General features: G+C 38.0%; 1 protein-coding gene across 4 annotated transcripts in view; it reads left to right on the top strand.

Moving 5' to 3' along the window:
• LOC132282660 (uncharacterized) overlaps nt 1–13,426 on the top strand; it is a 50,069-nt gene extending 36,643 nt beyond the window's left edge. For 3 of the 4 annotated variants that reach the window (XM_059784400.1, XM_059784398.1, XM_059784399.1), the window contains 8 exons: nt 9,245–9,709; nt 10,010–10,105; nt 10,865–11,026; nt 11,118–11,294; nt 11,537–11,650; nt 11,734–11,916; nt 12,340–12,384; nt 13,058–13,426. In XM_059784400.1, the coding sequence (XP_059640383.1) occupies nt 9,245–9,709; nt 10,010–10,105; nt 10,865–11,026; nt 11,118–11,294; nt 11,537–11,650; nt 11,734–11,916; nt 12,340–12,384; nt 13,058–13,192 (1,377 nt within the window). In that variant the 3' untranslated portion in view covers nt 13,193–13,426. Of the gene's footprint in view, nt 1–4,492; nt 5,101–9,244; nt 9,710–10,009; nt 10,106–10,864; nt 11,027–11,117; nt 11,295–11,536; nt 11,651–11,733; nt 11,917–12,339; nt 12,385–13,057 lie in introns of those variants that run through there. The other variant, XM_059784401.1, reaches the window with a different exon arrangement.
• The last annotated feature ends 203 nt before the right edge of the window (nt 13,427–13,629 follow it).

Below are 13,629 nucleotides of genomic sequence, written 5' to 3' on the forward strand. Positions count from 1 at the left end.
GTCATTTAGTTTGGCTATATTCTTCAGTAGTTATTCCCGATTCCTGTTTGTTCCTGAAGTATTTGTGCTAACTACAAAGGGTTGTGTAGCTTTCGCACTTGAATATGCACGAGTTTTGGATCATTTATTTTAGAATCATTGGATCCACTTTTCCACTAAATCACTCAAAATTGTCTTTCAAATGGATTCAACTCTTAATTTTTTAAATTTTTTTGAGTATTTTTAGATAGGGAAATTTTTTTTTCAATATTTGAGTACTTGACAAGCATGTTCTAAAAGTGACTTGAGACCACATAATTGAGTTCATAGCCTCATTCAATATGTTTGATGACCAAACTGTTACTGCTACTTGTCCACAAGATCAATATGTGGCCGATAGATACAATATATTAATCAAGACATTGGTTGTACTGGACCATTTGGTTTTTGTTACCTGTCTAATTAGTGCTGGCAAGTTCTACGATTTATAGGATTTGATGATGAAAAATCATATGCAATACCAACAGGCTAGTGGCCTAACGGTATCAGGCCCCTACTTCCCAAAGGGAGGCCAGGGGTTCGAGCTTTAGTGGAGGCATCTGAGTGTGAGTACCAACTAAAAAAGAAAAAAAGTAAAAAAAAAAAAAAAAAAAAAAAAATCATCTGCAATGTTGATGCCTGGCCTTCAAAATTTATATCTAATATAGACAATCTTGTTTTGGGTTTGGTCCACTTCATTTTGAACTGCATATCCAGATCCTCACCAGTGCTCCAGTCACTTCAGTAATTAAGCTTCCTGAGATGTAATGGTCACATCCTCTGCTCATCACTGCTTGTAAATGACCAAAGATTTTTGCTGTTGCTGGTTTTTATAGGTCTCGTAATGCCTTGAATATTATTATTTAAAATTTTATTACTTTCTTTGACAGGTTAATAATCTCAGTTAGGTTCAACATTTGAATTTCATTTAGTTTTCAACGTTGTGTTGGGTTTCTAGTCTGTCTATATCATGCATGTGAAGATATAAGAGAGAGGATGCCTTGCTGCTCAAAGTGAATAAAAGGATTCCACAATTAAAATATCGTGAGGTGGAAAACTAGCTGGGTAGGGTGAAGTGGTTGGTGGCGGCCATAACCTAACTGCCTCTAGATCAAGTTTGTGGTGGGTGCCTAATTATCAATCAAATTGCTTCTCCATCCCTTCCCATGACTTCCCATAAATTGAATAATATCACGTCCCTATCGCAATCATATTTCCATACTATTGCTTCAGAGCTTGGTTCACAACCAGCTGTCTAGCTAGTATGCTCGTTGATTTTTTAAACAAAAATTATATATTAGTTACTCACTATTTATTTATTATATTATATTTCTACTTTATTTTATTTTTATAAAACCATTTCAAAAGTAAAGTTAAAATTACCACAATATTTACACTATATGACTTGAGGTCTACATCTCACTATGCCGTGAGCATCTCTACATTTGGCTATTGCTGTCACCTTAAGCAGACCTGCCTTTCTGTCATCACTCATCAGAATTAATAAAAATTTATATATTGTTTATATAAAAATTCAATTTCGATGGGTGATGCAGCAGCGGGTAGGGGTGATTCGAGAACAGAATTCAAGTAAATAAGAAAGAGGTTAAGATAGAGATTGAGAGAGAAATAGAATAAGAATAATAGGGGAAGAAATCAGAATGAGAGAGAAGAGAAGAATAACAGAGGGAGAAATCAGAATTGAGAGAGAAGAAACCACAATAATTTCTGAATAATAATCAATAATCAATATCAAAAGTTGTTTTTCACAATGTCTAAACCAACATATAAATAGGCATCGAAGAAAAACCCTAAAATTCCTATTACCATAAATAAAACCCTAAAATTCAATTATAATTTTTTTTTTTGTTTTTTTTTATAAGTAAAATGTATTAGAAGGCGTTCAAAAGAGGAACGCGTCCCAAGCTATACAAAAAATTGAAACTATGATCTCAAGGAGCCCAAAAAGTCCACAATATCCTCAATGGAGGAAAAATCTCTCCCCCAACCTTAACAAAAAAAGAGTACAAATAATAGAGAATTTCAACACCCCAATAGAGGACTCCTTCCCATCAAAAGATCTTCTATTCCGCTCTTTCCAAATACTCCACCAAACACAAAAGGGGGTTACCCTCCAGAAGACTCTCGCCTGAGCCCCCATTATAATTATATAAGCAAGCCCTAATTCTATCTTCTTTCCCACATCTCCAATAGTAGGTGTGGGCCATATGGACTTCAAGCTCTCGGGCCAGGCCCGGTTCTCCATCGATAGGCCTATGCATTAGTACCTTACTTGACAGAATAAAATGCCTCACCTTATAATTTTGCTATTAAAAACTGTTAGCATTTATGATACCACGATTTATGGTATAACTTACCATAATAGCCGAGATATGATAGGCCCAAATTATGGGATGTGATTTACCATATTATCTGTGAGATATGATAGCCACTAATCATGTATTTGACTTTATTTACGCATATGTCTAGGCATAGAATATGCAATGATTTGATTTTGTTTCCTTTCTTGTAATATGAGCATGTGCTCATTTTATCTATAACTAGTAGAGCTGTGAATGGGTAATTCATCTAATTCAAGCCTTTACGCAATTCTCTCTTTTCTCTTCTTTCTATTTCTACTTGGTATCAGAGCCAACACCTTTCCACACCTTTTAGCAGCCTTGCTACTTGTGCGACAGCTACCTTAGGTTGTTTGTGACATCGTGTGACGTTGCCTGCAAATGTTTTTCTGTGTTGCTATTTTGTGATCGAAAACAGGTATTTTTAAGTTTTACAATTTCTTTTTCACTCTTCTAGGGTTGGGTAAATTGGGATAGTTGGTTTCCAATACCTAGAAGGGCTTGGGTAAAAAAAATTAGTTTACAAAGAGGTTCCGAATATTAAGAAGGAGGCTGTCTGGCTATATGTAAGCGGGCAGCGCTCCTTAAAAAAGGTATGTATTTGGATTTTTTGGGAATGGTCTGAGGAGACATTGTTTATGGTCTGAGGAGACCCTTTGATTTATTAACAGAATTTGTAGTGTTTTTGGAGTTCTTTTTATTGTCGTGTGACAGATTATGGCAGATTCAGGGTCCTCGACTGCTAATTCTCTTGGCTCACGTTCTGTGGGTGGTGGTGCCATTTTTCCCACCAACTCATCAAAAAATCCAGGACTTCAAATCACCACAGTGAAGTTGGATGGTTCCAACTATTTGATTTGGGCACAGTCTGCCAAGATGTTCATTGGTGGCAAAGGCAAGATTGGCTATATTACTGGTTCTGAGAAAGAGCCAGTTGAGTTAGAGAAGGCATATCCACAGTGGTTTGCAGATAACGCTATGGTTATGTCTTGGCTAGTCAATTCGATGCAACCAAACATAGCTGTTGGCTATATGTTTATGAAGACTGCTAAGCAGATTTGGGATTCAGTTCAACGCACTTATTCTCAGAGGCAGAATAATGCACGAATTTTCCAGCTGGGGCGAGATATCACCAGGATTTCTCAGGGTGACTTGACTATTTCAGGTTACATCGCCAAGCTTCGTGCTATTTGGGAGGAGATGTCATATTATGATTCCTTCCACTCTTGGAAGGATCCAGATGATGCAGTTTTATATGCAGGAATTGTGGAGAAGAATCGAGTGTTTCAGTTTCTTGCCGGGTTGAACGACGAGTTTGAGTATGCTCGTGTTCATTTATTGGGCTTATCTTCATTCCCTACTCTTGAGGATGCATATTCCTATGTGTTGTCAGATGAGAGTTGCCGGACTCATCCATTAGGTGTTGCTTTTGTTGATCGTTCTGCTATGGCAGTTCGGATTCCCAACCTTTCAAGAACTTCATTATCCCAATCAGTTTAGAGCATTACCACCGGTCCTCCTCTGGGACGACAACGTGGATGATGTAACCATTGCGGAAAAATTGGTCACATCAAATCTCGTTGTTATGCCCTACATGGACGTCCACCGCAACAGAAACAACAGCCTCGATCCTCTGCACATTCTGTTACACAACCAGTCTCGTTATCAACTCCTGACAACTCTGCCTCTACATCTTCTGACACAGTTACCTTGACTCAAGCTGATTTGGACAAGTTCAAGCAATTCTTCAACCAAATAGAGGCATCATCTCAGCCAACCTCCACTTATGCCCACTCAGGTACTATTGCGTCTGCACATAGCGTATCTACATCTTCAACACCATGGATCATTGATTCTGGTGCTTCAGACAATATGACTGGTATGTCCTCACTCTTCCAATCTTATAGTATCTGCTCTGGTCAACGCAAGGTCCGCCTTGCGGATGGCTCTCCATCTTCCATTGCTGGGAAGGGTCACATATCAGTTACTCCTTCATTAACTTTGTCAAATACACTTCATGTTCCAAAGTTGATTACAAATCTTATTTCTGTTAGTAGCGTTACCAAACAATTAAATTTTAGTGTAACGTCTTTCCCTCTCATTGTATTTTTCAGGATCTGGTGTCGAAACGGACGATTGGCAGTGGGCGTGAAGTGGACGGTTTATACCTGTTGGATGCTCCTTTGTCACTGCAAGCACATTCAGCTTCATTTTCTAATATTGTTTCATCTAATAAAGCCCAGCTTATGCGTTGGCACATGCGTTTAGGACATATTTCTTTTGGTTATTTGAAACATTTATTTCCTTCCTTATTTTGTAACGTGGCAGTGTCAGATTTATCCTGTGAAACATGTCATATGGCTAAACATGTTCGTTCCAATTATCTTGCTAGTAGTAATAAATCTGCTTTAACACCTTTTGATCTTGTTCATTCAGATGTGTGGGGTCCTTGCCCAGTTACTTCTAGTCTTGGATTTCGATATTTCGTGTTGTTCATTGATGATCATAGTCGTGTTACTTGGGTTTATCTTATGAAAACCAAAAATGAGGTATACACCATTTTTAAAAAATTTATGACAATGGTTCAGACTCAATTTGGTCATACCATTAAAAAATTCTGATCTGACCAGGGTACAGAGTACACTTATGGGGAGGTACAACGGTTATGTACAGAATTTGGGATTGCGCATCAGCTGGCTAATGTTAAAACTCCTCAACAGAATGGTCGTTCTAAGAGAAAGAATCGCCACATCCTTGACTTAGCCAGAGCAATCTGCATTGGCATGAATGTTCCCCAGTCATTTTGGGGAGATGCAGTTCTTACCGTTGTTTACATCATTAATAGGACTCCTTCTAGGATTCTCAACTTTGCAGCCCCACTCTCAATCTTACATCCCAATTCATCTCTATTTTTGATTCCTCCACGAGTCTTCGGGTGTGTGTGCTTTGTTCAGCAGTTGGGGCAAACTCGTACAAAGCTTGACCCCAAGGCTTTAAAGTGTGTGTTTTTGGGCTATTCTCACTCTCAAAAAGGTTATAGGTGTTACCATCCTCCCAGTCGTCTGCGGTTTATATCCATGGATGTTTCTTTCTTTGAGCATACACCATACTATAGTGGTTCAGTTGGTTCTCAGAGTGAATGTTCCCATTGAATATAATGGATGATCACCTTCTTCCGTCTTCAACTCCTCTACCATTACCTGTTTCTTCTTCTATAATTCCTCCTCGTGATACCCCTTCAGCAGGGGGAATTGTTCCTTTTTCACAGGTTTATAATCGGAGACAACAGGTACAAGCTTCTACTCCCACGATCGACTGCCCTGTTCCTTCGGCACCAGCTCCGCCTTCTCAAGCTATTGTTTCGCTTGATGATAGCCCCATTGCTCTTCGAAATGATAAACGTTCTTGTACTTACCCTATTTCTAATTTTGTTTCTGATTATGCTCTCTCACCCTCCTATCGGAGTTTTCTTGTTTCTGTTGCCTCGGTTCTTGTTCCTTCCAGTGTTGCAGATGCGCTAGCACAACCTCAATGGCGTGATGCTATGACAGAAGAACTACAAGCACTTGAGAAAAATCAGACTTGGGACATGGTTCTGCTTCCTATTGGACGAAAGGCTATGGGTTGTCGTTGGGTGTTTACAGTCAAGCATAATCCAGATGGGTCAGTTGCTCGTTACAAGGCCCGATTGGTTGCCAAGGGTTATGCTCAGACTTATGGCATAGATTATCAAGAGACTTTTGCCCCTGTTGCCAAGATGAATACCATTCGTGTATTATTTTCCATTGCTGTAATTCGATCTTGGCCTCTATTTCAGTTAGATGTCAAGAATGTCTTTCTTAATGGTGATTTGCAGGAGGAGGTGTACATGGTTCCTCCTCCGGGCTGTCGTTCTCCTGCTCATTCTGGTATGGTATGTCGTCTTCGTCGTTCTCTATATGGCCTCAAGCAATCTCCTCGAGCTTGGTCTGATCGCTTTGGCACTGCTATGCTCAAGTTTGGTTTCCATCAAAGTGCAGCTGATCATACCTTGTTTTTACGTCATTCAGGCAGTAAGACAGTTGCTCTCATTGTGTATGTCGATGATATTATTCTTACCGGCGATGATACTACCGGAATTAATGAGGTTAAGAGCTATCTTGACCGTCAGTTTGAGATTAAGGATCTTGGTCCCCTACGATACTTCTTGGGCATTGAGGTGGCTCGCTCCAAGACTGGCATTTTCATCTCTCAACGCAAGTATGTTCTTGACTTGCTTTCTACTTCTGGTCAGCTTGACGCTCGTCCTACTGATACTCCAATTGAGCAGAATCATCGGTTAGCTGATTCTGAGGGGGAGGAGTTGTCAGATATTGGTCAATATCAACGACTTGTGGGGAAGCTCATCTATTTATCCATGACTCGACCTGACATTGCTTATGCCGTGAGTGTCGTGAGTCAATTCATGCACTCTCCTCGTGCCCCACACCTTGATGCAGCTATTCGGATTCTTCGCTACTTAAAAGGGTGTCCAGGCCGTGGTATTTTGTTTGCTAATCATGGTCACTTACGCGTTGAGGCTTGGACAGAAGCTGATTATGCAGGATCAATTTCAGATAGGAGGTCTACTTCAGGTTATTGTACCACTATTGATGGTAACTTGGTTACTTGGCGTAGTAAGAAGCAGGATGTTGTCTCTTGATCTAGTGCAGAGGCAGAGTATAAGGCTATGGCTCTTGGGGTAGGTGAGTTGCTTTGGCTGAAAACCTTGATGACAGACTTGTGCCTTCCAGTGTCGCTTCCATTCTCACTCTACTGCGACAACAAGTCTGCCATTAGCATAGCAGCAAATCCCGTTTAGCATGACAGGACTAAGCATATAAAGGTCGACCGTCACTTCATTCGAGAGAAGATCATCTCTGGTCAAATTTGCACTCCATTTGTCACAAGCTCTCAGTAGCTTGCAGAAATTCTTACAAAGGGCGTCAGCAAGATTGTGTTTGAGAATGCATTGTCCAAGTTGGGCGTTTCAGATATTCACGCACCAACTTGAGGGGGAGTGTTAGCATTTATGATACCACGATTTATGGTATAACTTACCATAATAGCCGAGATATGATAGGCCCAAATCATGGGATGTGATTTACCATATTATCTGTGAGATATGATAGCCACTAATCCTGTATTTGACTTTATTTACACATATGTCTAGGCATAGAATATGCAATGATTTGATTTTGTTTCCTTTCTTGTAATATGAGCATGTGCTCATTTTATCTATAAAGACTAGAGCTGTGAATGGGTAATTCATCTAATTCAAGCCTTTATGCAATTCTCTCTTTTCTCTTCTTTTTATATTTCTATTAAAACCATGACATGTTGAAATGGAGGAATGGGTTGGTGAACCAAATCCTCTTCTCCTCCTCAAGACATCCTCTTAAGAGAAGAGAAAAGATCCCCATTGTCCCATTCCCCCTCTTTAAATGGCCAATTCAGTTGTTCTAAGATCTACGAGGCTTAACATTTTTGTGTTACTTGAATTGTACACTTGTATGCATTTTGGCTGAAGTTGCTTCGCATCGAGTCCATTGAGGCTTTATTAGAAGTTTCAAGCCACTTGATACTATTTGGAAGCATATGTTTCTGGTTGTTTGTGTGTGCTAAAGCATGGGGAGGAGTTGCAGATCTTACTTGTACGTTATTAACACCAATGTGTTCCTCATAAGGATGATTTATTACTTGTGTAAATTTTGTTTGTTTCTGCTAGAGTAGGGTTTAATTCTCTAGATTTTTTAAAATTTTTATTTTTATTTTATGCTAGACTATGGAACACCATATTTTGTTAATTTAGTAAATTGGAAGCGGAAATGTGTGTCTACTGAAAGTTGATGTCCAAAAGATTCTCAAAAGTGTCTGTTCTTGCTATTGAATGCACTTCTCCATATTATTCATATTCTTAATTCTTAGAGAATGGGGGATCGAGGAATACAGTGTCCATAAAATTAGTGTCATATGGGCAAATTACCTCCGAACTGTTGTAAATCTGACATCTTGTTGGAAATGCTAAAATACGGCTATAACAAAGTCTGTTTTTATAGCATCGATGTTGAGAATCAATAAACATGTTCATATACTGTTATCGAAAGATTAAACAAGTTCCTCAAGTAAATGTAGCTGCAATTATGAGTAAGGTGGACGAGTGGCAGTGCAAGCTAAAATTGGGAAGGGGGAGTATGTGTTTAGAGGATGTTATAAATTGCCCCTGGTTGAAAAGATGGGAGAAGTTAGGTGATGCTAGTTCAGCTTGTGTAAGAAGACCAGTTAATGTGCTGGCGCATAAATGATAAATACATCAAAAGTACAAGTGGAGGGCCAAAGGTGACATGAATTGGTGCTGTAAGAAGGGCATAATTACTGTTGATTAAAAGAAAATATGGCATATATAGTGTGTTTACCGATGAGGATTTATGAAACCGACCCTTAGTATTTGGTTACAAGGAGGAAGGCACCAAAAGTGCAAGTAGAGGGCCAAAGTAACGTGAGTTGGTTCTTTAAGAAGGGCATAAATATCATGAATTTAAAAGAGGATATGGCATACTGTATCCATAAAGCTTACTGATGAGGATTTATGAAGCTTACCCTAGTATTTGGTTACAAGGCATTATTGGCTGTAGTGTGTACATTTTTATGTATGTGGCTAAATTTTCTAGGACATGCATATAGAATTAGATCTTTCTCTTCAAATATTGTGCTCTCGGATCATATGATGGTCACATTCTATTTTTTGTGCTGGCTATGGTATAAAATCCGCTTGCATTTCCTCTCTTCCTCAGATGTAGTATGTTAATAGTTTAGTGATTTTGTCATTGCAATTTGATGGCATCTAGGTCTGTGTTCTCTGTGGTTATGGAGGTGGGGCCATGACTCGGGCACTGCGGAGTCACAATATTGTGAAAAGCCTTTTGAAAGCTTGGAATGTTGTGACTGAATCCGGGCCTGAGAATTCAATTTCTCCTTCTGAAGCTTTGGAGGATCAGTTGAGCAAATTGTCTTCAAGTTCTATACATGATAGTGATTCATTTCATTTTATCCGACCTGTACGCATTGAGTCATCTTCTACAGCAGCATGGAAAATAGATCCACAGAAACGGTTGGAATCTGTAAAGGATTCATCTCGTTCTTCTGGTAAATTGAAGGTGGACAACAACATAACAGCAGGAGTTCTTGACTCAACTGTTCAGCAGTGGGTTCATATGGTTTGTGGACTCTGGACACCAGGAACGCGCTGCCCAAATGTTGACACAATGAGTGCTTTCGATGTATCTGGTGCTGCTTGTCCTAAAGTAAATGTGGTAAGCAGTGAACTATTAATAATATCTGAGAGGCAATAACAGGGAAAAAAAAAACGATACTTCTATATAATATACTGTAGTATTTAACAGCTGAAATGACCAAAAAATGTCCACATTTTGAAAACTTTCATCATTGCAATTTCTTCATTTTTGAAAATGAAAACCGGGAATTTGTCTTTGAAAGTGAAAGGAAAAAAAAAAAAGGATGTGGAAAACGATAACAAATTGACCCTCTTTGTTTCTTACGCTTTCATGGACAATGTATAACCAATGGTCCACATGTGCTTTTCTTCTTTCCAGGTTTGCTCAATGTGTAACCGACCAGGTGGTTCCTGTATAAAGTGCAGAGTTATGGATTGCTCTGTTCAGTTTCATCCCTGGTGTGCTCACCAAAAGGTTTTTACTTCTTTTAGAATCTAAAATTAAATATTTTTTTATGTAAAAAGAGATGCAAAGTTCTAAGAAATCGGGTATTAGACCAATTTGAATGACGTTGATCTCCTCTACTAAAACTTTTATTTGGGGAGTCATTTTTTCAGTACCTTAGATATTTGTTTAAGCTCACTTTTTCATAATTTAAATACCTAATTTTGTTTGGTAAATAATAATGGTTTATTTTTAGAACAAAAGCATCATTCTTTTCATTATGTTTGTGAGTGATATGAATGCTTACCCTAATGGGAGGTATGCCTCCCTTCATCTTTGTGCTGTCAGTTTTCTTTCTTTTTTTGTTTTTGTTTTGTTTTGTTCTTTTTGTGGTTTTGTTTTTGTTTTTGAGGGGTTTGGCTTTGAAGAGCTTCTGTTATCATTTTGTGACATAGTTGGGCGGATAGTTTGTTGAGTTGGGCCAAGTTATATTTGTACTTATTGGCAACCAAATGCTGCTAGAATTAGCTTTATTATGATAATGTTCTTCTCTATTTTTGCATTGTACATTCAAATGTCCCTGAAGAAAAAGTTAATTAATAATTTAAGTATTATTTTAGAAGGAATTATGTGACATGTTATGGACTACCAAGACACATATCACAAGCAAGGCCTGATGGCCATCGTTGAACCTTATCTAGGTCTTTCGGCAAAGATCACTTGGTTCTCGAACTTCAATATCATTGGCGGTTTTCTGTGTGCCTCACATCTTAGTTGTTTTGGTTGCAGGGTTTGCTGCAAAGTGAGGTTGAAGGTGTTGATGATGAGAATGTTGGTTTTTATGGAAGATGCGTGCTTCATGCAACATATCACCAGTGTGATTCAGATGGTGATCCTGTTGATACCGAAATTGGTCATCCTGGAAAAAAGGACACATGTGCTCGGACAGTGGTATTTCATCTGTTGATTTAATGTGTAAGGTGCATTGATATGCAATAGAACAGAGTATTATTCTTAATAATTTTTTGGCCTTCTCAACTAGGGCTTCAAGGGTCGGAAACAGGAAGGCTTCCAGCATCGTCTTAATTGTCAATCTAGTGGCAGTGGTGGGTGCCTTGTTCCACAAGAGCAGTTAGATGCATGGATTCACATTAATGGGCAAAAGTGCGCAAAAGGGCTTCCAAAGCTTCCAATTTCAGATATTGAGTACGATTGTCGGGTATATTAACGTCACTAGATTTTCTTTTTGTGTTCTTAATAATTCAATTAATCTTAAGGAATTATGTTGCTGTAAGGTTACCTTGAACATTCAATGTATAGGTATTGCAACCTGTGATTGATTGTTAAATTTTTAGTTAAATGAATATTTGATGGTATAGCATACTACTGCTTGAACAACTTTTGCGTTTTTCAGCAGAAAGCTCCAGTAGCTGATATTGTATTTTTTGCGTCCTCTTGCAGAAAGAATACACACGTTACAAACAGTCAAAAGGTTGGAAGCATTTGGTAGTATACAAGTCGGGCATACATGCCCTTGGTCTTTACACATCTCAGTTCATTTCCCGTGGTGCAATGGTTAGATTCTCTCTCCCCTTTAAGAATCCAAAACCTATTTTTCTTATGGCTGGCAAATCTAATTTTTTTTGCATTTTCTGTAGGTTGTTGAGTATGTAGGTGAGATAGTGGGGCTCCGTGTGGCAGACAAAAGAGAGAGGGATTATCAGTTTGGAAGAAAACTTCAGTACAAGAGTGCTTGTTATTTCTTTAGGATAGATAAAGAGCATATAATTGATGCGACCCGTAAAGGTGGTATTGCTCGGTTTGTCAACCATTCGTGCCTGGTAATTTCTCTCTTCCAAATATCTATTTCAGTCTGTTCTGTAAATATGCTAGCGAATTTGAGGAATTTTTATCTTTATGCCACTTATTCAAGATAGAATAAACTGAATGCACCTGTAAGACTTGTTTAAATGCCAAATTTGAGTTTCTAAAAAACTTTTTTCTTCTTTTTAATTAACTAATAGCTTGTCAAAGTCGGTTCCTCGGGTAGCCATTACATTATCTTTGTAGCATCCTCATGGTCTTATAATGTTGTTGGAGAAGTTCAGGGAAGTTTGACATCAAATTTCTATAAAAACCTTAGTTATTGGCAGCAATGAAGATTAAATAGTTTAATTATTTCTGTTGTATTTCCACTGGACTTTGTCTGCTTTAATATGGTTGGACTCACCTTTTTTCTTTTCTTTTTTAATTCATGTGACCAGCCAAACTGCGTTGCCAAGGTGATTTCTGTGAGGAATGAAAAGAAGGTAATTTATGGGTTTATATTACTTGATAACTTTCTGTGCAGTAGGAAAAGTAATCAACCCATAAACTAAGTAGTTTGGTTCAAGGGTTGGAAGTATTTCGGTGCAGTTTGCCCATTGACTGTGATTTGTGAGACCTATGTCAGGACTCCCGTATATCTTGCTTGGATGCCACAGGAAGTGATTCCTGGAATATGATACTTTGGCACCGCTTTTTAAACAATTGTTTTCGCTGGGCTACATGATTTAGCAGCAAAAATCTGGGCTATATGTTCTCTTTTTGAGATCACAGGCACCATGTTTCCGTAATTCCATGTTAGGCACAAAAATTAACTACATGCTGTGCAGTTGTTTGAATAGTAGCCCTGGTTCTTGTGGCTGCAAGAAAGATACTTCAAAAAATAGCAATTTTGGGCACTTAGCTTGAGCTGGACCTTTTGTTCTTTATTTGTTTTTAGAAATAAGAATTATGGAAGAATTTCTCATGTCCTGTTGTTGTTTTTATTCGCATTCTTTGATTTTTTGTTCAAATATTGTTTCATTTTTGCGTCCGGTATTTCTTAGTAGTAGATGAATTGAGAATATTTGTTAAAAAAAAAAAAAAAAATTGAGAATATTTGTTTAGTAATAACAAGTTCAAGAACACTGGATTATTAATTGGTTTCTGGGCATGCAGGTGGTGTTTTTCGCTGAGAGAGACATATACCCCGGAGAAGAGATTACTTATGACTACCATTTTAACCACGAGGATGAAGGTAAAAAAATACCTTGCTTTTGCAATTCAAAAAATTGCAGGCGTTATTTAAACTAGGCAAGCTTGGTGAAAATATATTTTCCTGTAAAGCACTCATTTTTTTCGAAGATATCAATCCTGTATGGCTGTCAATATTTGGCTTATATTACATTAAATATGGTCAAGACAATTTAATGAAATATATTCCTGTCGTTGTATATGAAAGTTCCATGAAGGCAGAATATCACTGGGAATGGATGTCTCCCAATTGATCTTTAGTTTATTTTATTCATTATTAGTGTTGGGACTGTTTGGGTTGGTTGTTACGTTCCAGTTTTGTAATATGTCTGCGTTTAATGGTGCATATGACCCTCCAAGAAATAAATATTAGCTTGCATGGCCAAAAAAGATGGAATAAAAATTGCTTGCAAGGCTAACAATTGTATCATTGTCATAATTGAGTGATATATATATCATAGAACAAATTTGTGAAACATTATAATATGTTGATTTTA

Source organism: Cornus florida, unplaced genomic scaffold, assembly GCF_030987335.1.
Source record: "Cornus florida cultivar Cherokee Brave unplaced genomic scaffold, ASM3098733v1 CherokeeBrave_3.0.0_Hap2_Chr11, whole genome shotgun sequence".
Lineage (NCBI taxonomy): Eukaryota > Viridiplantae > Streptophyta > Magnoliopsida > Cornales > Cornaceae > Cornus > Cornus florida.